The sequence below is a fragment of the Megalobrama amblycephala genome, linkage group LG1, assembly GCF_018812025.1.
Source record: "Megalobrama amblycephala isolate DHTTF-2021 linkage group LG1, ASM1881202v1, whole genome shotgun sequence".
NCBI classification, from domain to species: domain Eukaryota; kingdom Metazoa; phylum Chordata; class Actinopteri; order Cypriniformes; family Xenocyprididae; genus Megalobrama; species Megalobrama amblycephala.
Window position 1 is genome coordinate 11027572 of NC_063044.1, and position 26757 is coordinate 11054328.

General features: G+C 38.8%; 1 protein-coding gene and 1 long non-coding RNA gene across 2 annotated transcripts; both read right to left on the reverse strand.

Moving 5' to 3' along the window:
- Window positions 1-633: 633 nt before the first annotated feature.
- On the reverse strand, window positions 634-26503 carry LOC125262776 (eukaryotic translation initiation factor 2 subunit 2-like). Its single transcript, XM_048181662.1, has 9 exons — window positions 26323-26503; window positions 25856-26033; window positions 25546-25646; window positions 24516-24648; window positions 23421-23515; window positions 23158-23306; window positions 7631-7687; window positions 7459-7544; window positions 634-1465 (listed from the first exon to the last, which is right to left on the reverse strand). The coding sequence occupies exons 1-9, from the start codon at window positions 26335-26337 to the stop codon at window positions 1290-1292; spliced, it is 990 nt and encodes a 329-aa protein (XP_048037619.1). The 5' UTR covers window positions 26338-26503; the 3' UTR covers window positions 634-1289.
- On the reverse strand, window positions 16941-18965 carry LOC125262787. Its single transcript, XR_007183608.1, has 2 exons — window positions 18147-18965; window positions 16941-17855 (listed from the first exon to the last, which is right to left on the reverse strand). It is a non-coding gene; the product is annotated as an uncharacterized LOC125262787 (long non-coding RNA).
- Window positions 26504-26757: the final 254 nt, after the last annotated feature.

Below are 26757 nucleotides of genomic sequence, written 5' to 3' on the forward strand. Positions count from 1 at the left end.
TTTTTCAGCTAATCAAGGTCTAATTAGGCATACTAGAAACTACCAGGCAGGTGTGTTAAGGACAGTTGGAGCTAAACTATCACTATTTGATCAGAAATTCTGTAAAAATAGTATTATGAAAAATAGCAATTTAAAATAACTGTCTTCTATTTTAATATATTTCAAATGTAATTTATTCATGTGATGGCAAAGCTGAATTTTCAACACCACTCCAGTCTTCAATGTCACATGACCCTTCAGAAATCATTCTGATTTGGTGCTCAAGAAACATCTCTTATTATTATCAATGTAGAATTAAATTAAATTAAATTAATTAATATAAATAGATAAATAGAAAGTTTAAAACAAAAGTATTTATTTGAAATAGAAATAGAAATTGCTGTCACTTTTATCAATTTAATGTATCCTTGTTGAATAAAAGTACTAATTTGTTTAAAAAAAAAAAAAAAAAAATCTTACTCGGTAGTATGCGAGGCAAAAAAACTTTATCATCTTCTTTGACAGCAAGATTGGGTTTCTTCCCAGCATGGTTTCAGATACTGGCTGATACTGGATGCAGCAATTCTATAATGTGGTGTTAATTCAATAATTCATGAAAGGATCAATGACAAGCAAGAAACAAGCACACGAAAATTTAAATTTTCATGTTTATCGAATTTCAATTATGCAAACAAAAAGCCTTTATTTCCATCTAAGCACTGCGAAACATGCCCAAACATTAGCTGTCCATATGTTCTACTAAAGAAAACAGGGCAATCTGTATTTGTCTGTGTAATTAAATATGAACTGTGTTAGAGTTCAAAGGAGATTTGAAGTTACAATTTTGCTGGATGCCTGGATCACCAAACACTTGCTTGGATCCAGTCTGAACATTCCTGCATTCTTGTGCAATGACTGTCCCATAAAAAACATACATTGACATTTGGAAAATCAGTTTTCCTTTGATAAAACAAAGTTTGACATAAAAGGCTGTGGTTCATTTTTTAAAAGCAAGGAAGAGGATGTATGCCAATTTCTGGTTTCCATCCAATAATATCCTTATATTTTTCTTTGAAAAAAAAAATACTGCTCTGAGAGTGAAATTACATAATATTTCTGAAGGAAGGAGGTAAAGTAAGATGAGCAAACCAGGCAGCCTGTTCACTGAAGCACTCTAGCTTCAGAGTGAGATTTATTAATAGAAATTACACTCAAAACCTTCTACAGGTCACTCCAGAAGTCCAAGCCTTTCCGCTGAGCTTCAGAGCAGAGCATCAGTGTGGGGAAGAGGCCAGAATAGGGTTCTTGCATTAGTTTGCTTTGGCTCGAAGCTGGGCTCTTTTGCCAGTGACGGCCTGGAAGCCAGTCTTGATGCTGGCTACAGAGCAACGTGAGTGACAGGTTTCACACTGCAAGAAGTAGAGACGTGTGTCCTTCTGCAGAATTGTATCCGGTGAGCGGCAGGTATGACAAGTCACATATTCCTCTGTGAAACAGAGAAAAGAGAAAATGCCTTGTCAAAACCTATTAGGTAAACTAAATGTACTAGCAGAAAACAGTGCACCTGTAAACCAAGAGTAAAGTGATCTAAACACTATCATATGACACGTACTACATTTGAAAAGGTCACATTGACATTTACATGAAACTATGTCTGCACAATTACTGTTTATTTAATCAAGATTGCAAAGCATAAATCATAGGGAAAGATGTATGCTTCTTGACTCACTGGCAAATGACAAAGGTGTATCACTTGCATGGACAGTTACATCGATCAAGTGCTAATGATCAAGCTAACATTATGCCAACTGCAAGTGCGTAGGAGTGTTTGATGAGAGGTAATAGAACAGTACATACAGGTGCTGAACAATAATACTGAAATACTGGCCAATATATTGTAGAAGTTTCAGGTCTATACATGCACGGTCTGGTGATCAAAACTTCAACTGATTGTACATTCCACTAGTAAGAGCAGAGTGTGAAGGATGAATTAGCAGAGCAATAGCACAGCTGTACATAAAATATTGCAATCCACACAACATAATGGGAGACTTATCAATGTTTAAAAGAGAACAAATCGTTGGTGCGCGTGACCAGGACAGCAAGTCTTTGTGGTGTATCAAGAGCCATGGTATCCAGGACAAACCACATACAACAGGAGTAACTGTTGTATTTTATCCAAAAAACAACTGCCCAACTCACTGCAGAATTAAATGTGCACCTCGTTTCCACCAAAGATGTTCATTGGGAGCACAGAGTCAATATTCATGGTCGGGCTGTTACAGCCAAACCTTAGGTCACTCGTGCCAATTCTAAATGTTGGTTTCATTGGTGCCAACAGTGTAAATCTAGGGCTGTGGACAATGTGAAACATGTATTGTTCTCTGATATTGTTCGTGCTGCATAGATTAAAGCACGGGGGTGGATCAGTGATGGTTTGGGCTGCATTCCCTACTGTGCTTGATGTGCACTGCCAAGAACTATCAAACCATTCTGGAGGACCATGTGCACCTAATAGCTCAAGTATTGTATCTTGAAGGTGGTGCCGTGTATAAGCACGATAATGCACCAATACACACAGCAATACTGCCCTACAAAGCAAAAAGGCAGTAACTACGCAGAGTGCAGAACTGAGAAAAATGACTTAAAAATTATCCTGTCATCCAGCCTAAGTAGTTGTAGGTAGATTATTGGACATGTTGCTGTTATGTTACTCCAAAACGACACACATTTCAGATAAGATGTTTTGTCACATAACAAAGGATGCCTTGAATGTCATGAAAATGACAATAACTAATTTTTGACCAAAAATGCAGTTTCTGGCTTTTTGCTTTGTAGGGCAGAATACTTGTGACAGAATGATTTGATAAACATTGTAAGGCTGATGCTGGACTGTCTAGACCAAGAGAGGGCTACTCTTTGAGAAAACAAAGGAAATTAACATTTGAACTCTCTCTTGCAAAATTAGCATCCCCATCTGAGAAGCAATCACACGGAGTCAATCACACCTCAGCATTGCCTTAATCTACATTTACTTTCCTTTAGCCCCTCTTCCCACATCTCTTCTCTCTACATGCAGAGATGACCTGAAATTCACCCAAAATCTATATGGTTTAATGTGAACAGTTATCATACAACATTATTCATGTTTGGTATCATTTGAAATGTCTCAGTGCGACTGGTACAAATGTCTCATTCCCACAGAAGTAAACCAGAAGGCAATAAAGCTTTTAAGATTTTAGAGATATTTTGCTCTCTGTAATGGGTGTGTCCACCTTCACAGGGTCTTTCATGCAAATGTCCCCAAAAGGTGTAATCTACTCAGTCTAGGACCCTGATTAATGCAAATTCCCATTGTGAACTCATGTTTCCATTTGAAAGAAGGCTCTGTCTTTGTCTGAGTATTTAAAGAGATGTTGCAGGAGGCTCAGGGTGCTGTAATCAGATCATTTTTCGAATATCAGGTATTCATCTTTTACTCTATTTCTGAGCATCTGATGTTTTGTATTGATCGTCTTTAGGTGGAGCAGTGGGGCACACCAACTGATATTTTAGAGCTCCGACTAACACATTGGCATTAGTTATGTATACTTAGACTGTGTAGGCTAATAATGGGTTTTTCCTTTTAGAGCAACAGAGTGTTGCTAGACCAGTCTAAATAGGGTGGGCCTCAACCTCTGATTATGGATCTGGTTAAAAGTAATCTTACCTTAATTCAGTGTGTTCAGATCTATGGGGACTAAATAAACATTCTAGCATGAGCAAAGAGTGGGTACGGCCTCTAGAATGTTAGTCATCGCCTCTGTCTAATGACCAAGACTGACGAGATTGTGAGTATGAGATCATATACCCAGCCGGTGCGAGACTCAAAGCATTATAGGAATCTGAATGAACAAGGACAATAAGAGTAAAGAGTTAAATAGAATAATCAAATGTCTAGATAAATTATCATATAAATGGTCAATAATAAATTGGCATTGTAACGAATTAATTAATTAACTAGCTCAAATTATGGGTGAAATATATAATTAAATCATAATGCATTATGATCAATTATAATATAAATCAACCAAAAAGGGAATTATGCACATATATTGTGAATTAATTACAAAAGATTATAATTAATTACATATATGGTTCAGGATTAGTTCTAGTTTAATAGTTCATTTAGAAAGACTGGTCTAGTTTGTCCAGCAAACTATCAGTTTTCCTTATTGACTATTATAAAAGGAGATTATTCCTCTGGCCACGAGAAATAACTTCCTATTCTAGCATTAAAGTGTAAAGCAGTTTGCAAAATCGAAACGTAAAAGTGACTTGATTTTCTGAATGAGCAACAGAAACAATCGAGCATGAATATATAATGGATTTAATATATGAAACTACGAATACATAGGCTATACGGCTAAATATTCACAACGAATACACTTATATACAGAAGCTAAAGTAAAGACAGGAAAAGAGAGAAGACAAAGAGTAGCAAAACTTACAGACAGTTCCTTAAGAGCCAGCAAAGAATCAGTATCACTTGGTTAGGTTGTGTAACTTAGCGCATCTAAGATAGATAGAAGTGGTACTTGCGTGCTGAGTTTCAAAAAGATACATGTGAAGATTCAGTGCATCCATGGCTGCAGTTTGTTGGCTTCTTCCGTCTCCGCGGGAAGTTTGAACTGAGAACTTGAAAGTTTGTTTTACCAAAGGTGGTTGTCCCGAAGAGGAGACGAGCGTGTGATGGAAGCGTGGTCGCCGAGAGACGTCCGGGAGAGATGTGCGTGAGATATCGAGAAACAATCGAAAGACAAAGGAACATGCGTGTGGTTGTCTTTTAAGGACAAACCAACCAAAACGCCTCCTAGGATGCGCCAGCCAATGGAGAGGGTGCAATTTTGGCGGGCAAACTTTTTCTTTGTCTCCATTTACGACCTAATTTGCATAGTATATGAGGTGTCAGATCTGATTACATTTTCTTCGAAGTACTATTAAAAATAGAAAAATGCATTTTACAGTAATGTAACATACATTGCTAATTAGAACATTCAGAGAGGTTAAGGGACATTAAGGGAGAGATGCAGTTTAATACTTGAACATACTGTTTAGAGTGAAACTAACACAACTAGAGTCATAGCTAAGCTTATATAATATGGATACATGTATGCACACTTGAATACAACAACAGGTACACTTTGGCATAGTCATATGTAACGTCTGGATGGATCCGTTCGTAGTCAATAAACTTTGGAATTTTCAGAACGCTTTTAACCTGATGAACTGTGTTTTTAAATCACTAAATTGGCTCCGGCCGACTGCGACTTTTGGCATGTTTGTGGACCCATGAGGTTAAACAGAAAACTCCAACTTCCTAACTCTGGAGACTTCAAAAGGATCACCCCCCCTTTTGTGGGCCCAGAGACTGACCAGACAAATTCCACACACACACACCACACACACACACAGACACACAAAAACACAAAAACACACAAACATGCTTAGAGATTGTATGCACAGCTACTCTTAGAATATGACTGTGCCAATGTGTACCCGTCACGTATATACAGTGCATATATGCTTCCTAGTGTTTAGACTTAGTTTAAATGACTGTATTTGTGCTAGTGTTCGTTTTAATGATGGAATTTTGTCTGTAAACCATAACTACTTCTACATGCTTTTCTTATATGTCAAGTTTAGATTCATTTTAAAGCTATTTCCACGTCTCATTCACCTATGTATATTACATGGCTGTCAAATGCATTGTTCGATTTGTTTAATGATGCTGTGAAGAAAGTACTCCATCTCGAAATCCGATCTGATAGTCATAAAGTATGCAAATTCAGTTAGGAGACCAGACAAAGGAAACGCTTGCCCGCCAACTTTGCACCTATGTCATTGGCTATTCCACCTCAAGGAGGTATGTCGGCTTATCTGTCATAAAAGAGGAGCACCAGGATTTTTGTGTGTTCTCCTGACTGCCCTGAATCATCCATCGCCCACTCACGCACGTCTCTCTCGGACGTCACGGCGACGCGCTTCCATCGCGCTCATCTTTCGGGACCACCATCTCTCCGGCGAAACTAACTTTCACGTCCTCAGTTCAAACCCTCCCGCGGAAACGGAAGAAGCCAATGAACTGCAGCAGCACTGAACTGAAACCCAGCAAGCAAACTGACGCAAGTACCGTTTCTGAATCTTAGATAATGAAACTGATTTCTGTGCTGGCTTTCAAGAACTGTTAGGTTTTGCTACTTGCATTCTCTCTTTCCTTCTCTTGACTTTCACTCTTGTATATATGTGTATATTCTGTATAGCCGTATAACCTCTGTAGTCGTAGTTTGCATATATTAAACACGTTATTCATGCTCGATTGTTCTTTTTGCTCATTTCAACAAAAACCAGGTCACTTTAACATTGCGATCCTATATCCTTGCTTTACGTTTGGATGCTAGAATAGGAAGTCTTTTGCGTGGCCAGAGAAAAATCTTCCTTTCAATAATTTGTGAGGAGCTAAAGGTTTGCTGGACAAACCGACGGTTTCTCTAAATAATTATTAAACCAGAACTAATCATATTTGTAATTGATTATAATTCGTTGTAATTAATTCACAATATATGTTTAATTCCCCCTTGGGTCGATATATGCATAATAATAAATCATAAAGCTTTATTATATTCATATATCTAACTCATGAATTAATTAATAACTGTACAACCGCTACACATATTTTCAGGTTAAATGTAAATAGAGCCTCCATGCTTGTTTGTGTGTGTCTGTATGTGTGTGTGTGATGTGTATTGGGGTTTTGGCCAGTGTCTGTGCACTCCATGTTGGGTTAATGGCTAAGGGTGACTCTTTTGAAGTCCCCGGAGCTGGTGAGAAGGTCTTCTGCTTAGCTTCTATGAGTCAACAAAGATGGAAGGAGGTCAAATGTTAAAAGCTTTCTTTAAATTTAAAGTTGTGTTGATGATAGTGATCCTGTGCAGATGCTACAGCATTCTACCCTAAATTTGAGTTCATAATGAAAAATTAAAGTCAGATAAAAGTTTAATTTGAATGAAACTACTTTGCCACACTGAAAAGATGCGCAAGAAACCTTCCCCATCTGATGGGAAACTGCCGTTGGGCTGATTGGGCGGGACTTACAACATGAAAGTTGAACATTGCCCATGGCCTGCACAGTAACCAGATATAAATATTTTTGAGCCACTTTGGGGTATTTTGGAGGAGCCAAGTTTCCTTCACCAAAATTACATAGTGACCTGGCCACTGTTCTGGAAGAGGAATGGCTCAAAATCCCTCTGGCCACTGTGCAGGACTTGTATCTGTCATTCCCAAGACGAACTGATGCTGTATTGGCTGCAAAAGGAGGCCCTACACCATACTAATTAACTACTGTGGTCTAAAACCAGGTGTTTGAATTTCATTGTTCAACCCCTGTATATTGGCATGTAGTACTACATATTCATACATTTCAAATATTCTACTTACTTATATATCTTCTCAAGACATTCTCTATTTGTTTCTGTTGAAAGCGTCCTTTGATTACAAGTTGGTTATTTCCATCTATGGAGCCGCTAGAAAAAAAAAAGACATCTCTTTAGTTACAGAAGAAATCACCTTTTCACATCTGACAATTATGGAAATGCAATTAAAAACTCACCTTGTTCCCAACTCAGCTAACAGGAATGCCAAAAGATGTTTGGGCTGTCGATGCAACCTGAAGATGAAAAAAAGTAAACATGCAATGGTTTAATAGACAAAATTAGGCCAATAAACTAGAATCACTGGTTTGATTAAATTCACATATTGGTCAATGTCAACAAAAAGTGTGCAAATGAAAGAAAAGGAAAAATCTTATTGTTTGCACCATGTTGGTTTCATAAACCCACAAACTTTTCCATTTTTGTAATTGACTGAATACATGAGTGTAATCTTTTCAAGATTTTAAATACATTTTTCAATGCAGAAAGTTTTTTTTTTTTTTTTTTACAATTTTTTTAATATTTCAATGTATATTTAATATATACAGTTATTTATTAATACAGAAATATAAGATTTGTCATTTTACAACCTGAACTAACCTTGTCTTGAACATTTTAAAATCGACCTTGAGAGACCTTTTATGTTTTTTGTTTTTCTTTTATGTTTTTTTTTCTTTTGCACTTTAGTCCACTTGATTTTGATTTGGCAGACAAATATTTTTCAAATATTAATTTGATCCTTTTAATGAGGATTTGTTTTATTATGATATTAGGACAGTTGTATCAACCTGACAAGCCCCTCTAAATTGAATCTTCAGAAATAAAAATATGTAATTTTCAGAAGTAAAAAAAAAAAAAACATGCTTCAAGAAATTACAAAACATGTTTGTATTCAAGTCATTGTTAGTATGAATTTTTTGTTCAGCTCTAAAACAGGACAAAAATAGAGTAATGTGACGGTAACACTTTACAATAATTGTATTAGTTAACATTAGTTAACATGGACTAATCATGAACAACACCTCCATTCAGAATTAGTTAATATTTGTTAACGTTAACTTGCGCATATATTAATGCATCTATTCATGTTAAAAGCGCAATTAGTTAACATTAGTTAATGCATTAGTTAATCTTTGTTAACGTTAACTCACGCATATATAAATGCATATGGAAGGATATTCCAGACAATTTTCAAAAGAAATTGCAAACTGTATTTGACATTTGCGCTTGACATGTGGACGCATAAACTGTGACATAATCCAAACGCAATTGCAAATCTTGCATTACCTTTTGCTTTTTCGCTGTCGCGAATGCACAATGACTGCCAAAAGCAAAATTCATTTGCAACTGTATTTCCCACGTCTTTCGAATTATGATCCTGCCATATTTAAATAGCAATCTCAATTACCACATCTGCTTTTTCATTTTCTCAGCATCGCGTATGTAGCCTGCCAAAACTCAAATGCAAATCGCAATTCATGTAGCATTTGAATTTCCGATGCCTTACAATGCTGCCTGTCAATCAGCGTTAGAGGTGGGACTACACTATGGGGCGTGTTTGTGTGGTAAGTGACATCACTCGCAGTTGACTGACAAGAGCAGTGGTTCTCAAACTGGGGTGCGCAAACAAAATGGCACCAAGTCTGGCTAGACAGACAGAAGTGCGTAGCCAATGCCAGGTAAGGCCCCAACCCCTTACCTGAGAGCATATAAGGCCCATACGCACAGTAAGCATATTCGCTTCTTGTGCAGCAAGCGGGGCAAAGCTGGTGGATCTCTCCACTTGATGTTTCAGAGAACTGGGATTACGACAGTAACGGATTGTTCTCTTTTATCATCTCGTGTTCGAGATCTACCTATGGGAGAGACATGGACAACTCCCCGATTGCCCAATACACTCACAGTGAAATTCTGTAAGCCAGAGAAGGACGGTCACCCCAAGGGAGCGGTGCCTGACATGTCCCATAATCATGCACCTTGCAACCCTGTCGCACACACATGACTGCTGTGCAGAGGCAGGACATGAAACCTGTATGAAGCACACATATGTAAATAAACCCAGCAATACAAATATAAACACCCAGGCAGGAATGTAAATGCGTGCTTGGTGACAGGAATGTGCGTGGCCTGCTGGCCCACACCCCTTGTTCTTTTACAACAATGTGTAAATAGGAAGGGAGAAAAGAAGGTAACAAGGAGGACTATGAAGACCCCACCCCTAAAACAGAATATGCTAGTTTTGGTAACATTCAGTTGGTAGTAACGCACAAATGTATGGGGAGAGGCCCAGCTGGCAGCAGTGCAGATGTCCTGCAGTGACACTCCTCTAAACAAAGCCCAAGAGCCTCGTGGAATGAGCTCTGATGTTACCTGGGGGCTGCACTCCCTTAGATTCATATGCCAAAGCAATAGCATTCACAAGCCAATGTGAGAGGCGTTGCTTAGATATGGGACTCCCCTTGTGAGGGGGCGCCCATGAAATAAAGAGCTTTCTTCCGGAAAGCACTGGTCCTGGTAATATATGTCTGCAATGCACGTGCAGGACACAGAGCATTCGGCCTCTGATCTATCAATCTCTGATCTCATCCTTTTCTGCTGAAATTCATGCTGCTAAATCTTCCTATTTCCACAACAAAATCAACAGCGCTTCTAACACACGCACACTTTTCAAAACATTCAATTCTCTCCTCTGTCCCCCTCCACCACCACCCACTTCATCCCTAACTGCTGATAATTTTGCTAATTTTTTCACTAACAAAACATCTACCATCAGCAGTCAGTTCTCCGCTCCACACACACAGGAACTCAGACCAACCACTCACACAGCCACACATCTCCTTTCTTCATTCTCCCCCCTCACTGAGACAGAAGTATCCAAACTTCTCCTCTCCAGCCATCCCACCACCTGCCCTCTAGATCCCATCCCCTCACACATCCCCTTCTACAATCCATTGCTCCTACACTTTTACCAGCACTTAAACATATTATCAACACATCTCTCCTCACTGGCACTTTCCCTAACACATTCAAGCAGGCTCAGGTAACCCCACTGCTTAAAAAACCCACATTAAACACGTCTCTTGTAGACAGCTACAGACCTGTTTCTCTCCTACCATTCATAGCAAAAACACTTGAACGAGTTGTTTTCAACCAGGTGTCATCTTTCCTCTCACAGAGCAACCAATTGGATGTCAATCAGTCTGGTTTCAAGAGTGGCCACTCGACTGAGACTGCACTGCTGTCAGTCACTGAATTTTTGCAGATTGCAAAGGCTGATTCTAAATCATCAGTTCTCATTCTGCTCGATCTATCTGCTGCCTTTGACACAGTGAATCATCAGATCCTTCTGTCCACCCTCTCATCACTGGGCATCACAGGTACTCCACTTCTCTGGTTTGAATCCTATCTCTCAGGAAGGTCGTTCAGGGTTGCATGGAGAGGGGAGGTATCCAAAGCTCATCAACTGACCACATGGGTTCCTCAGGGTTCAGTTCTTGGACCCCTCCTCTTCTCCATTTACACTACATCACTTGGTCCCATCATACAGGCACATGGTTTCTCCTACCATTGCTATGCTGATGACACACAACTCTTCCTTTCATTCCAACCAGATGATCCCACAGTAGCTGCACGAATCTCAAGCTGTCTGGCGGACATCTCGGCATGGATGAAAGAACATCATCTACAGCTCAACCTGGCTAAGACTGAGCTTCTCGTCTTCCCTGCCAATCCGACTCTAAATCATGACTTCAGCATCCAGCTAGGTACATCCTCAATTACCCCATCAAATTCGGCCAGAAATCTTGGAGTAATCCTTGATGACCAACTGACCTTCAAGGACCACATTGCTAAGACAGCTCGTCAGCTGTGTGCACCTTCTATATATTAGTATTGTCCTCCTTAGCTTGTGGAAAAACTGCTTGTGATGAACTTGGATTCATCATGTGACTCTTATCACCATTGTGTTTGGTGACTGTCAGTGTATTATAAAAGGTACAAAACAGATATTAGTACTTCATTAGGTTGGTAAATTAACATTATATCAGTTAATGAAATACGTTATTTTACCGTAAATTTAACATTTTTTTTTTTTACGTTGCTACTGTATTTTTTACGGTAAAGTTCTGGCAACCACAGCTGCCGTTTTTTTACCGTAAATTTTACTGGAATTTTTTTTACAGTGTGGAGAGGTCCCATTCAGGAACAGTTCTCCTGATGACTGGCAAGGAACGACGGGCATCCTTCATAAATCTGCAGATTAGAGGATGCTGCCCAACCGTTGAACCCTCAAAGCCCACATGACAGGCAGATATAGCTACCAGGTAGGCCTTAATAGTGGAAAAAGACCTGCCTTTATCCATAAGGTCTTGTAAGAAACACAAAATATCAGAAACTGAGCACTGATATGATGTGAGACCACGCCCATCACACCACCCTTCAAACACTTACCACTTAGAACCATATACGGGTCGTGTAGAAACGGCCCTGACATTCTGTACAGTAGCAATCACACGCGGGGGAAGCCCTAGCGCATTTAAGTTTGTCCTCTCACGGGCCAGGCCCAGAGAGCCACCCTGTCCGGATGTGGGTGATAAATCTCCCCGTTCACTTGAGATAATAGATCTGTGCGGAGGGGGAGGCACTATGGCTGGGCGTATAACAAAGGAATTATCTCTGCTTTGGGCCACCTGGGTGCTATCAGAATGAGAGACAGGCCCTTCTCTCTCACCCTGGCCAGTCTGGGAATTATCAGGCACAGGGAAGGAAAAGCATACAGCAGCACTTTGGGCCATGGGTGGGCCAGTCATCTACCCGAGGGGCACGTCCACGTCCATCAGCGAGAAGAACATAGGACAATGGCTGTTTTCGCACGAGGCGAATAGATCTACGATTGCCTGTCCGAATCTCATCCATATCAAGCCCACTTTCTGAGGATGGAGGCGCCAATCTCCGAATGGGTTCCCCCTCAATAGAAAGTCTGCGCCTCTGTTCAGAATACCTGGAACATGAGTTGCGCGTAATGACAGGGGGAAAAACCGCCTGCTCCACACTGAAAGTTATGAGCTAGAGCATGAAGTTTCGATAAGCGCACAGTGCCCTGGCGATTGATGTATGCCACCACTGTGGTATTGTCGCAGCGTACGAGCACATGATGTCCCTGCAGGCAGGGCCAAAAATAATTTAGAGCTTTCCATATGATCATAAGCTCTAAATAATTTCTGTGTACTGAACGAAGTCTGCTCGGCCACAAACCGTACAACGTTCTGCCCTCCTGGGTGGCTCCCCAGCCTGTTAAGGGCACATCTGTCATCATGACTTGAATCCCCATGTCCCCAAAAGGGTTTCCAGTGCGTAAAAGTCCATGCTCCTCCAGTGGTACAGAGCCACCATGCAGGCGCATCACTGTTACAGAGCAGCAAAGATCGCATAACAGGCTGAAATGCAGTGACAAAACCCATTTCATGAATGCTCTCTCATTCTCAAAAGACCAAGAGGCAAAACCTGGATAGATGAGGCCATTAGACCCTGCAGTCTGAGACATGTGCAATATTGCATTTTCGCTCCCTCTCTGAACTGTGACAGTTCATTAAGAGAACGCACTCGAGATAGACGCGCTCGCATGGAGACTGAGTTCAGCTCCAAACCCAGAAAAAAAAAAAAAAAAAAAAAAAAAAAATCACACTCTGAGTGTAAAATTGCTCTTGTTTACATTCACACTGAATCCGAGAGATGTGATGTGCGTGAGCACACAGCGGGTGTCCCGCTGCACTTTCTCTTTCGATTCATCTATTATGAGCCAATCGTCTATGTATGTCAAAATCCGCAGACCTGACAATCTCAGGGGAGCTAAACCACTTCCGCACACAGACAGAAATCCTTGGACTTAAAGCGAGCCCAAAGAGGAGAACTGTGAATTCGTAACATGTGCCTTGATAGGAGAAACGAAGAAACTTCCTGTGTGGCGTTAACATTCTGAAATTGTATTTCCTCAAATGTTTGTTTAACACACGGAGGTCCAGAATGGGACGGAGAGATCCATCCTTCTTTGGGACCAGGAAATAATGAGAATAAAATCCCTGATTTATCAGGTTGTGGGGCACCACCTGAATCGCTCCCTTGTCTAGAAGGGAAGAGATTTCCTCTTTCAGAATGTGAGCGGCGCTCTCCTCCGTGTGTGAAGAGAGAACGTCATTGAAATGCGGGGGTTTCATTACAAACTGCAGTCTGTAGCCCTGCGCTATTGTACACTCAGGAGCCAAAACAGTCTGCCAAGCTGACTTGTAACTCGCGAGTGTCCCTGCCCGAGCCGGTGAGGCGCTGATGGCTTCCTGTGTGCCTGGCTGGCTCATTTTTGAAGCAATGGCGCTATCTAGTGGACGAACTAGGGGCGACACGGAGGGGTTCAGAGAGATTTCCTCTCTCTGCAAAGAGAGGTTCTCTCTTAATAACGAATTCATATGATTCATTAGACATTTTGAGGTTTTTATTTTTTGTGTGTTGGCGAACACTGGGGCCAAAGCCTTTATTGAACTTGTGAGATGTAAGTAGGGTTGGGAGTCATAAGAAATTTTCCGGTTCCGATTCCGGATCTGCTTAACGATTACGGTTCTGGTTCCATTAAAATAATTAAACAACTAATAAAAAAATAGTAGTAAGGGAAAAATGCACAATACTTGGCTCAAACAGTCCTTTTTGTGTTTATTATTCTTGTAAAAGGAATTTAACAGACTGTTAACCTCATATTCGCCAGCACTTTACAATAAGGTTCAGTAATTAACATAAGTTAACTACATTAACATGAACTAATAATGAACTGCATTTCTACAGCATTTATTAATCTTTGTTAATTTCAACATTTACTAGTACATGATTAAAATCAAGAGCTGTATTTGTTAACATTAGTTAATGCACTGTGAAGTAACATGAACAAACTATGAACAGCTATATTTTTATTAACATTAACAAAGATTAACAAATACATTAACAAATGTATTACTCATGGTTAGTTTATAAATGAACCTTATTGTAAAGTGTTACCAAAAATTAGATGAGATGCTTGAACACACATGTAAGATCCAGACAGGTGAAACAATATTTTTGTAAGTTTCTGATTTTTTTGTAAGACTTGTTTCTGAAAGAATGATTCAGTGATACACATTTTTAACAGTAATTTGTTGCCACCTAGTGGCATAACAATGCAATCGATACAGTCGTTATTTGAAGTCCAGTTACTTTCAGAAGGTAATTTATTATATTTTGATCGGTAACATCAGCGTTTCTATCTAAATAATAAACTTTTGTATACTTCTGTTATAATTGGAATATTTGTCACACAGAAATAATGATACTGTGCATTTGAAAAGATTGTTTGTGAAGCTGTTTATATCTACACATGACAACTCTTCAGATCAATGGCAGCGCGAACGCAGATTTGAATGTCACAATTTTATTTTTGTCAAAGGTTTAATATACATGGGTGAATTGTTGTCATTTAGGAATTAGATCATGTGGGTGATAAAATGGAGAACGTGATCATTTAAAGTTTAATCGTGCAGCTTTGTGCACCCCTCTCTCTCTCTCTACATTGATATCTGACGTATATGAGTAGCGCAAGGGCTTTTCAGTGGGCTGTCTGCCCGCGAACACAGACTCAAAGCCCCCCGTGGCCGTACATCAGGCCTTTCTCCAACTGCTGACCCATGTCCTCGAGAAGCTCGGCCTGGTAAGCCGAGAGGAGCAAGGAAATGTTTAAGGCTCTAACTGCTAAAGCTGAAGCCTTGAAGGAAGCCTGATGGATGGATGCAGAGAAGCGGTCCATTTTGCTAGGAAGAACGGGCTTGGAAGGGTTGAGCAGCCCACCTTGAGAAGGATTGAGGTGTCAGGTGACCATTTGATATTGAGGCGAGCAGCTGCTCGAGTTGGCACTCCCTGGGCGCATGCCATCATTGTCGTTTACCCCGTCAGAGTCAGACTGGTCGAAATCCAAACTTTGAGTAGCGGCCACCTTATGTCTGCGGTGACGGAGCTTCTTGGGAAGTGCAAGGCAGTGGCTACAATTTTCGGGGAATTCCAGAGCTTTCTGCGCATGTTTGAGGCCCATGCAGACTACGCAGTATGGGTGAGAATTCCTGGCAGCAATAAGTGCGCCACACACTGCCAGGCAGGCACGCGAAAGGTAGTCGCCGGGGGAAGCAGCAGATTTGGAGAGTGCCATAGAAATGTGTCAGAAAATGCAAACGGTTGGCAACTGTGACAGAGGTAAGAAGTGAGGAGAAAGGCAGACAGCCTAAAAAGAAGTGCAGCGTGGGTGGCTTGCAGAATGACAGCTGTAATAGAGTGCGAGACGATCACGTCCGGCGGAGGCTGATCAGAGTGATATGTCCTCCTGAAGACAAATGCGAACATTCACAAATAATCCAACGAGCTGTGAGAATATTAAACCGAGGTCGCAAGAAGCGAATGACAACTGGAGAATAGCTGCACGTATGGGCCTTATATGCTCTCAGGTAAGGGGATGGGGCCTTACCTGGCATTGGCTATGCGCTTCTGTCCGTCTAGCCAGAGTTGGTGCAATTGGATGCTTCTGCAGAGGTCAAGTACGGATGCCCTACCCATAGGTGGATCTCAAACACGAGATGATGAAAGAGAACGCGCTTGATTACACTTTGTAAAAGTGGGGATTTAACACTTACTAACATGAAGAACAAATAGCCTATAAACACAGGCTGTGCATAGAGATCGATTTAAGACTAAAACTCAATATAAAAACCCTGTGAGTTCTTGATTTTAATGTTTAACGGGTCAACTACTGTCCCTTAATGGAAAAGGTGCAGTCTAAGTGGAAGAGAGGGGGTATGCAGAAAGATTTTAAATGCTTCAGGGGGTACTCCACTCTAAAAAGTTTGAGAACCACTGGTCAAGAGGGTAAATGTCATGCCGATTGGAAAAAAATCTGCTTCTCTCTTAGACAATTTTCCTTTGTTGTAACAAGGATGTTTTGTTTGGTTTTAATCATCTTGATAAGAATCTAAAGGACAAATATTTTCTAATAAATTATTTATTTTACAAGCTATTTTACATGATTGCACATTTTTGTCTCTCTGTAAAGCCCCTATTTATTATATTTTGTAAAGATTTGAAGTATTACTTGGATACAATATCTACCTCCAGCAATGTTAAAGCCTTAAAATCGATATCATTGAGTGCATCTTATAATATTGGTTCTACGTTTCCTATAATGTACAGTTGACAGTATGCTCTATGACCTTTTGCCTGGCTGTTAAAAAAGTGCCTTTTGGGACACTTTTACTTTATATAATGTAATTTATTTTTATATATTTTTTATGTTTATTTTTTGTTTGTTCTTTATTTTACTCTTTGTTTTGGGATTTTGTTGTCAATAGGGTTATATTTTGTGTACTTGTTTATAAACCTGATTAAAAAAAAGAAAGAAAGAAATGTCATGCTGAATGCTTTGAACAATGGAGGTAAGGTCAAGGTCAAGTTTATTTAGCCATTTCAACAATACAGTGGATAGGAATTTGTCTTGGTATGCTCACATAGTTAACAACAATGCACTGGCACAGCACACACATATACACAGACATGAACAACACATATTGCACATTAAGTGTGTCAACTGGTTATAGACCAGACCATAAAGTGCTTAGTGCAAGCAACACAGCCAGAAATCAGTCCACAAGTTTATAACCTAAATCAAACATTCAAGCATCAAGCCATGTTTAAATATCGTATAGCTTGGAGATAAGTGCTATCTCTGAAGCGTGATGTTCTGCTGGTGATGCTTCTGTACCTCTTCCCTGATGGCAGAAGACTGAACAGGTGATGTGCTGGGTGGTAGGGGTCGTTGGTGATGTTTCCCACCTTCCTAATAATTCTGGTGACGTAATGTGAGGCTATGGTAGGCAGACTGCAGCCAATGATCTTGGAGGCTCTGCACACTACTTTCTCTAGCTGGTGCTTATCCTGGCTGGTCGCATTCCCGTACCAGGACAGGATAGAGAAGGTCAGCACGCTTTCTATGACGGCTCGATAGAAATGAGTCATGCCTTCCTGGCTAACCCCAAATTTCCTCAACTGACGGAGGAAAAAAGAGTCTCTGATGAGTTTTGCCTACAATGAGACTAATATTCAGGTCCCATGAAAGGGACTGGTGTATGGTAGTGCCCAAGAAGCAGGAGGAGACCCTCTCAACAACCTGACCATTGATGGAGAGGGGAAGATACTGGACTGTCTTCTTTCTAAAGTCCACTATCATCTCTTTGGTCTTAGATGTATTGAGGATTAGGTTATTGTCTTCGCACCACCTGACCAGCTGTTCCACTTCGTCCCGGTACATAGATTCATCCCCATCAGAGATAAGACCTACTACAGTGGTATCATCTGCAAATTTTAACAGTTTAACAGATGTTGAAAGGGACATACAGTTGTTGGTATAAAGAGAGTATAAAAGAGGAGACAGGACACACCCTTGTGGTATTGACATTACAGTGTCAATGAAAATGTTTATATCATCATGCCCAAAAACACTCCAGTCAGTAATATCAAAACAGCCTCGTAACATGTCTATGGCTGAGGGAGAGTTCATCCTGACCGACTTTATCGTTGGTTTGGATGTTTTTAGTTTCTGACGATATTTAGGGATGAGAAAAATAGTGTTATGATCAGACTCACCAATTGGAGCTCTGATTAGAGAATGGAATGGAGGAGTAACACTGGTCCAGTGTTTTATCCAGCCTTGTGGGAATATGAATCCGGGGCTTGTATCTGGGAAGAGCTTTCTTCATAGTGACGTGGTTAAAATCTCCTAACACCAGGATTGCAGAGTCTGGGTTGGAGTTTTCCACCGCGGAGATGTGATCAGCCAATTGCTGTGTTGCTGGTGTCATCGCAGCGCTCGGTGGAATGTAAACAACGCACAGTATGACGGAGGAGATTTCTCTTGGCGAGTAAAAGGGAATACACTTAACTGTGAGATACTCCAGGTCCGGTGAACAGTTGCGTGACAGAATTTTGGTGTCCGTACACCAGTTCTGGTTGGTGTAGACACAGAAATTGTGGAGGAACTTATGATGCTCACGTAGCAAGTTGACAACAGTTCATACTCCACAGATTTCCTCTTACTCAGAAGTCATGCTTTTTGTGAGGGACAGAACAACTAAAAGACCAGGATGTCCTTTGATGGACATACCACCAGAGACGATTAAGTAGCCTACTACGTTGTATGTGGTTACTAATGTGTCCAGCTTGTGTGCCTGCTAGGAGTATCTGAGTGAACCATTCGTAGAAGACTACAACAGCACGGATTAAGGTACATACAATTTTCACAAATGTGTGCTTTATGGAGATAAAAAAAGCATTTGGAATGCATGACACTGTACATAATATATAACGAATATTAATACCACAGATTGTCAGATGATATACAGTACAGTCCAAAAGTTTGGAACCACTAAGATTTTTAATGTTTTTAAAAGAAGTTTCGTCTACTCACCAAGGCTACATTTATTTAATTAAAAATACAGTAAAAAAACAGTAATATTGTGAAATATTATTACAATTTAAAATAACTGTTTTCTATTTGATATATTTCACAAAGTAATTTATTCATGTGATGGCAAAGCTGAATTTTCAGCATCATTACTCCAGTCTTCAGTGTCACATGATCCTTCAGAAATCATTCTAATATGCTGATCTGCTGCTCAAGAAACATTTAATGTGTACAATTGTACAAAATATTTGTGTACAATATTTTTTTTCAGGATTATTTGATGAATAGAAAGTTCAAAAGAACAGTGTTTATCTGAAATCTAATCTTTTGAAACATTATAAATGTCTTTACTGCCACTTTTGATTGATTTAATGCATCCTTGCTGAATAAAAGTATTCATTTCTTTAATTTCTTTTCAAAAAAATAAAAATAAAAATTCTTACTGACCCCAAACTTTTGAACGGTAGTGTATAATGCTACAGAAGCTTTGTATTTCAGATAAATGCTGTTCTTTTGAACTTTCTATTCATCAAGGAATCCTGAAAAAAAAAGTACACAACTGTTTTCAACATTGAAAATAATCATAAATGTTTACTGAGCAGCAAATCAGCATATTAGAATGATTTCTGAAGGATCATGTGACACTGAAGACTGGAGTAACGATGCTGAAAATTCAGCTTTGCATCACAGGAATAAATTACTTTGTCAAATATATTTAAATAGTACACAGTTATTTTAAATTGTAATAATATTTCACAATATTACTGTTTTTTACTGTATTTTTAATTAAATAAATGTAGCCTTGGTGAGCAGACGAAACTTTAAAAACATTAAAAATCTTAGTGGTTCCAAACTTTTGGACTGTACTGTATATTTTTGTATAAGGCAATAATAAAAGCAATCCTTTAAAAACAACCCTTACGAAAATTACCCATGGTTTTTATCGTTTTTTGTGTGTGTATTGATTACCATTTGTATAACTACACAAATACCTAAGTTAAAGTGGTTAATTTGTGGTTACCATTGAATAACTACAATAGCCATATTTTTTTTCCTTAATAAAACCATGGTTAATTTTCGTAAGGGAAGTCTTGGCTTGGAGAGCCAAAGGTAGCTGCCATATCTGTTTTATGTTGTATGTAATATTCATTATATGTACAGTGCCATACATTCCAAATGCTTTTTATCACCATAAAGCACACACACATTTATGAAAGTTGTATGTACCTTAATCCACATTGTTCTAGTCTTCTACAAATGGTTCGCTCAGATCCTCCAGGCGTCGTCAACTTGCTGCACGAACATCATAAATTCCTCCACAATTTCACAGATTACCTACATTGTTTAAAGCATTCGGCATGACATTTCTTTATTATTATTATTATGACTGCAAACAGTACAGAGATGACATTTATGATATACAGCTTTTTGTATAGAGTACACATCGGCATGACATTTACCCTCTTGACATTCGACTGTGAGTGACGTCACTTACCACACAAACACGCCCCATAGTGTGGTCCCACCTTTGACACTGATTGACAGGTTTCCGTGTAAGGCATTGGAAATTCAAATGCTAAATGAATTGCGATTACATTTGAGTTTTGGCAGGCTACATACGCGATGCTGAGAAAATGAAAAAGCAGACGTGGTAATTGAGATTGCTGTTTAAATATGACGGGCTCATAACTCGAAAGACATGGGAAAAACAGATGCAAATGGACTTTGCTTTTCCATTTGAAATTTGGCAGTCATTGTGCATTTGCGACAGCGAAAGCGCAAAAGGTAATGCGAGATTTGCAATTTCTTTTGAAAATGGTCTGGAATATTCTTCCATAAATGCATCTATTCGCGTTAACAGCACAAGTAGTTAACATGAACTAATCATGAACAATGCCTGTAAACAGCCTTCATGTTTTAAGGTTAACTTACTGTACATATTTACATTAGTTTATGTAGCAGTTGACACACTGGGGGTGAATATTTCTAACTCACCAAGAGAACCCTAAAGGTAAAAATGTCATTGTGTACCTTATTAGCATTATTTATTAATAAGGCATTGATTTGGGCTGTAAACAATTCAGAAGTGGAAACCATCTGAACATTAACAGATACACTGGCTGCGTCCGAAAACTGGAAAATGCTGCCTTCTGAGGACACATTTCAAGGTAGGAAGGCATCAAGGCACGTCCGAATCCAATGTTAGCAATAACAATAGCAATAAGTCCATTCGTGTGTGAGACTTGATTTTCCTGCTCAGACAAAAACTGAGATCAAGTGCCCTGCAATAAAGCAATAAAACTCATCTGGAGAGATCTCAAAGAAGTAGCAAAGGAAAATGCCTTGCCCTAAACTGCCCTCACAACATCTGCAGGATGTTGTGAGGGCAGTATAACCAGTATAACCAGGATATATTAGCTGGGTGAACTTTGTTTATGCTGTTAAAGGCAAACGCGAGCTCCGTGGGTGGGGAGCGTGAGCATTTAAAGGGGCCGCAGCCTAAATCGGCTCATATTTAATGATGCCCCAAAATAGGCAGTTAAAAAAATTAATTAAAAAAAATCTATGGGGTATTTTGAGCTGAAACTTCACAGACACATTCAGGGGACACCTTAGACTTATAATACATCTTTTAAAAAGACGTTCTATGGCACCTTTAATTTCTTTTCGACTGACGAAAGAAAGACATCAACATCTTGGATGACATGGGGGTGAGTAAATTATCAGGAAAATTTTATTTAAAAGTGGACTAATCCTTTAAGAATGGGATGTCATGTCATTAAAGTTCATGTGCATGTAAAGGCAGATGTCCCAAACCTTTTGGCAATATAGTGTATGTTGTTCATGTGTATATGCACTTTACTATCATTACTTACATTCAACAATGCTTTTTTAAAGGTCCCGTTCTATGTGATCCCATGTTTCAAACTTTAGTTAGTGTGTAATGTTGTTGTTAGAGTATAAATAAAATCTGTAAAATTTTAAAGCTCAAAGTTCAATGCCAAGCGAGATATTTTATTTAACAGAAGTCGCCTACATCGAACGGCCAGTTTGGACTACATCCCTCTACTTCCTTCTTTAATGACGTCACTAAAACAGTTTTTTGACTAACCTCCGCCCACAGGAATACACAAGAGTTGCGTTTGTAGAGTGTGTTTGTCGCCATGTCGTCGAAACGCTGTTATTTTCATCCCGCAGTCCAATCACCGGGTCTGATTCCAGCTCAAATTGATAGGGTAAAATTAAAGACATGTTTACAATAACACTGAGCGCATGCATCTCCACGTTATGGTAAGAGGCGTGACTTTTCCGGGCACGGTGTGCTCAGAGCTGTCGAATCACAACACAGGAACCGCTGGCACAATCAGAACTCGTTACGTATTTCTGAAGGAGGGACTTCATAGAACAAGGAAGTAATCAGCCCGTTTTTATGACAGTGGAAACAGCGGTATACAGATAAGTAAATTATGTGAAAAATACTGTTTTTTTTACACACGAAACATGAACACATGTTATATTGCACACTATAAACACAATCAAAGCTTCAAAAAACCACGTAAAACGGGACCTTTAATGGAATTTGTGAACCTTATTGTAAAGTGTACACTATTTCAACATTAACTGATGTGTTACTAACATTTGTACACCCTTTATTAACATGACTTACCATTAACAAAGCATTTATTAACACATCAGTTAATGTTGAAATAGTGTACACTACAATAAGGTTCGCAAATTCCATTAATGAATGCTTTATTGAATGTAAGTAATGATAGTAAAGTGCATATAAACATGAACAACATATCCGTTAATGTTCAGAAGGTTTCCACTTCTGAATTATTTTTACAGCCCAAATCAATGCCTTTGTTAATAAATAATGCTGATAAGGTACACAATGGCATTTTTACCTTTAGGGTAAGATGGTGAGTTAGACATGTTCACCCTTAGTGTGTCCACTGCTACATAAACTAATGTAAATATGTACAGTAAGTTAACCTTTAAACATTAAGGCTATTTACAGGCATTGTTCATGATTAGTTCATTATCTAATGCATTAACTAATGTTAACTACTTGTGCTGTCAACGTGAATAGATGCATTATGCATTTTTTTTTTTTTTTTTTTAAAGACCATAAGCATTCCTATTTTTCTTTGGAAACCAGATTCAGCAGACATGCTAAACGTTTGCACTCACAGTTTGCAGATGTCAGTGAAGTTCACAAAAGATGTTTTCTTGGTCCCAACTCGGACCACCTGAGGCGGCTTCATCACAAACTTCCTCTTTTCCCCTGCAACCATATCAGGATTTTTCTCCCTCATGATGTTAAACACCCGGCTTAACAACTGTAAAGACGCAGACAAGTAAATAATGTAATAAATTTAAGGAAAACTACGTCACAAGCACTGGGTAGAGTGATGTGTGAGATAGAAGAATAGAGAAAGTACTCATCATCATACCTCATCATACGTGTAATCTCTCTCTGAACCTGCCCATGCTGGGCCCGATTGTGAACTGAATGTGATGCCTTCTGTGCTTTTATCATCCTCGATGACTGTAGTAAAATACAAGTAAAAAATTCAGATCAAATATTTAATTAAATAATAAAATCTGTCATAAATTTAAAGATAAGCAGATATTAAATTCATAATTTGAAACAGTACATCATGTAGTGCATTAAAAGCCTTAAGAGGGGGAAAAATGATTTTTTTCTGACATAAATGTCACTTTATTTATACATAGTATAATATAGAACTCAATACAGATTGACACACAACAAACAATAACCAGAATATGCACTGCATCATTGATTAAAAGCTATGTAATGGAAAACAAATAAGATTTAAGTTAAGTTTTGATTTAAAATTATCTACAATTGTAGCACTTCTAATAGTAATAGGCAGACTGTTCCACAGTTTTGGCGCTGCTGCTGCAAATGCCCAGTCACCTCTAAGTTTTCATTTTGTCCTTGGAACCACTAATAGTCCTTGGTTTGTGGATCTCAGAGACCTCCCCTAGCAATGATCTGACAAGAGATCAGTGAGATAAGATGGTGCTAAGCCATTTAGTCTCAGTTAAAAGAACTTTAAAATAAATTCTGTAGCATACCTGCAAACAGTGTAATGAAATTAGTGTTACTTGACACCAGTCAGGAGCCTAGCAGCTGCATTTTGTACCACTTGTAGCCTAGAAAGAGTAGCCTGACTAATTCCTATATAGAGCAAGCTGCACTGTATATCAAACTTAAGAAACTTAAACCTGACATTATAAATCTAAGTAACACAAACTGGATCTGAATTATTTTTGCTGACATATGGAACAAAATGTGTCTTGCAAAAAAGTCAAATGTAACTGAGCTGAGATTTTTTTTTTTTTTTTTTTTTTAATTTGTTAAAACTAGTTTTGAGGCTGATATGAATTTAAAGTAAAATTTTCTTGTAGATGGCAGTTCATGCTAACTGAATAACTAACTATGAATAGCTAACACAATATTTTTCTGTAACTATTAACTAATTATGCAGCACATTCAAATTAAATGAAGTGTAAGTTCATACCATCATCTGTTTCCACAGCGTCTCTCTCCTCAACAAATTCCACTTTTTTTGACTTCTTTTTTTTAATTGGAAGCATCAAGCCCAAATCATCTTCCTCCATTATTTCCTGCTGGTCTCCCTCAATTTTCAGCTCCTGGCCACCAATAAAATGAAGAGTCAACAGCCATTAGAAGAACTATCAAATACAAAAAAATACGGACATACATTGGTGATGGTAAGTCCAATTCTGTTTCCGCGAACTGGTTCTTTTGGACAGTCAGTTTCAATAAACCATTTAAAAAAAAACAAGAAAAAAAAAACAATGCACACAATAGGGATTTTCAGACTGCTCCCAGGGGGGTTATCATCGTTTAAAACCCTGCTTTTAACCCAGGCTAAAGGAACACGTCACATGTTTTAGAAGCGGGGTTAGCATCGCGTTTTACCCGGGGTTACGGGCTTTTGTGGTGTTAACCCCGCATTGTGGAGCCAAACGTGTAGTGTGAAATAAAGTGGTCTTAGATTGTTATGGCAAGATGCTAATCAATAGACAGCCAATCACATGCCTCATATTCATGTGTATTTTACAGTCACAGAAACCCAGCGTGTTGTATAAACTGTAGGCTAATAAGGCTATATTTCAGCAAGAGAGGAAAATTTTCAAATAGTGACAGAAAACATGACAATTGGAGTGAAGAAGAGATCGTTTCCTTCTTTCCTTTTCCTATAATGAGGATGCGCAATGCAAGGTGTGCAAGCTGCATTCGTCCAATTTATGACACTGAAACTGCATATGCAAATAAGAATGTTAACCAATGGATTAGGAATGTACAGTGTGAAACTGAAGTTTATGAATAATTACTATAAAGATTAATTGTTAACCCTAGATAAATTATGAGAAATGATAACCCAGGATTCGATTTACCTGAATTCGATTTACCAGGGTTAACTATTTCTAGTGTGAAAATCCCTAATAAGTGCAATATCAAATGATTACCAGAATGAATTATAAAACAATTCCCTGACAATTTCCTTATAAACAACTACTAACCTTCACGCCTTCTTCAATGTCATTTTCAAACACCTTCTTTTGTTTCTTTTTCTTCTTTTTCTGATTAAAGAAGTTCAGATCATCTAAATCATCCAAAGGCTCTGTGAAGATAATTGGACAACAGTGTCATAAAGGACCAATTTCAAATTCCACATTATAGACAAACTCTTTGACACTGCAGGGTTTTGGTTTAAATACATTTGATGAGAAACATGACTAAATCCATTGTCACGGTAAAAGAGAAAAGCAAAACACTTAATGGTTTATGGGAATAAAATGACCACTGATGATCATACTTGCATCCTCTCACCCTTTGTCTTGACATCATCATCTTCAGGGTCCATTTCTCGTTCCTCTCCTGCTTCAGGCTCAACTTCTCTCTGTTCAACCTGTTGGGCCTCCTCTCCAAGCCCATCTCCATCTTCGTCAAGCATGAAGGGCTTCTTTTTCTTCTTTTTCTTCTTTGTTGTGGTGGGGTCGAATAAAATCTAAGGACAAATATAAGGCACCAAGCTCATTTAGTCAAGCATGCCTCACTGTCCTGAAGAAAATAATACTCACCTGTTTTTTACTGCTCAAGCAATGTTGAGTGCTCTTTATTAGTTTTTGCATTTTATACAACAAGAAATAATTCGTAATAATGTAGTTTAAAAAACAAAACAAAACAAAACACCAAATGCAGCTTGGAGGCTGCATTTAAATCTAGTCACAACATGATTGAATATTTCCACTCACATGTGAGAATTAACAAAATATACAAATAGACCACCACAATACCTCGTCTTCTGACATGATGACTGAATTAAAAATCAATATTTTTCGTCCTGTTAAATATCGTTCACACGGTTTACGTGACTTCTCTCATCCACTGTCTTGCATCAGCAGAAGCAATGAGCTTAGCGCGCAAGCGTACTTCCGACGACAAATGATTACATCATCTCGACGACAACACTATGCGACTTTCCATGACACCTGCGCAAAGAGTATAGAACTCAGTCTAAATTTACAGCTTCGAAACCAAACTTTATTGTATTTTGCTCTGAATTAAAAACTTTTGCAGATTCCCTATGTAAATTTAAAAGAAACAAAAAAAAGCAATTAAAATATTCCAGATATTAAATAAGATTATAAAGTCACCTGTGATACAATGTTTAGATGAGATCTTTCTATCCCCCCCATCTTTCTATTTTCTATATTTTTTTTTCTATATAT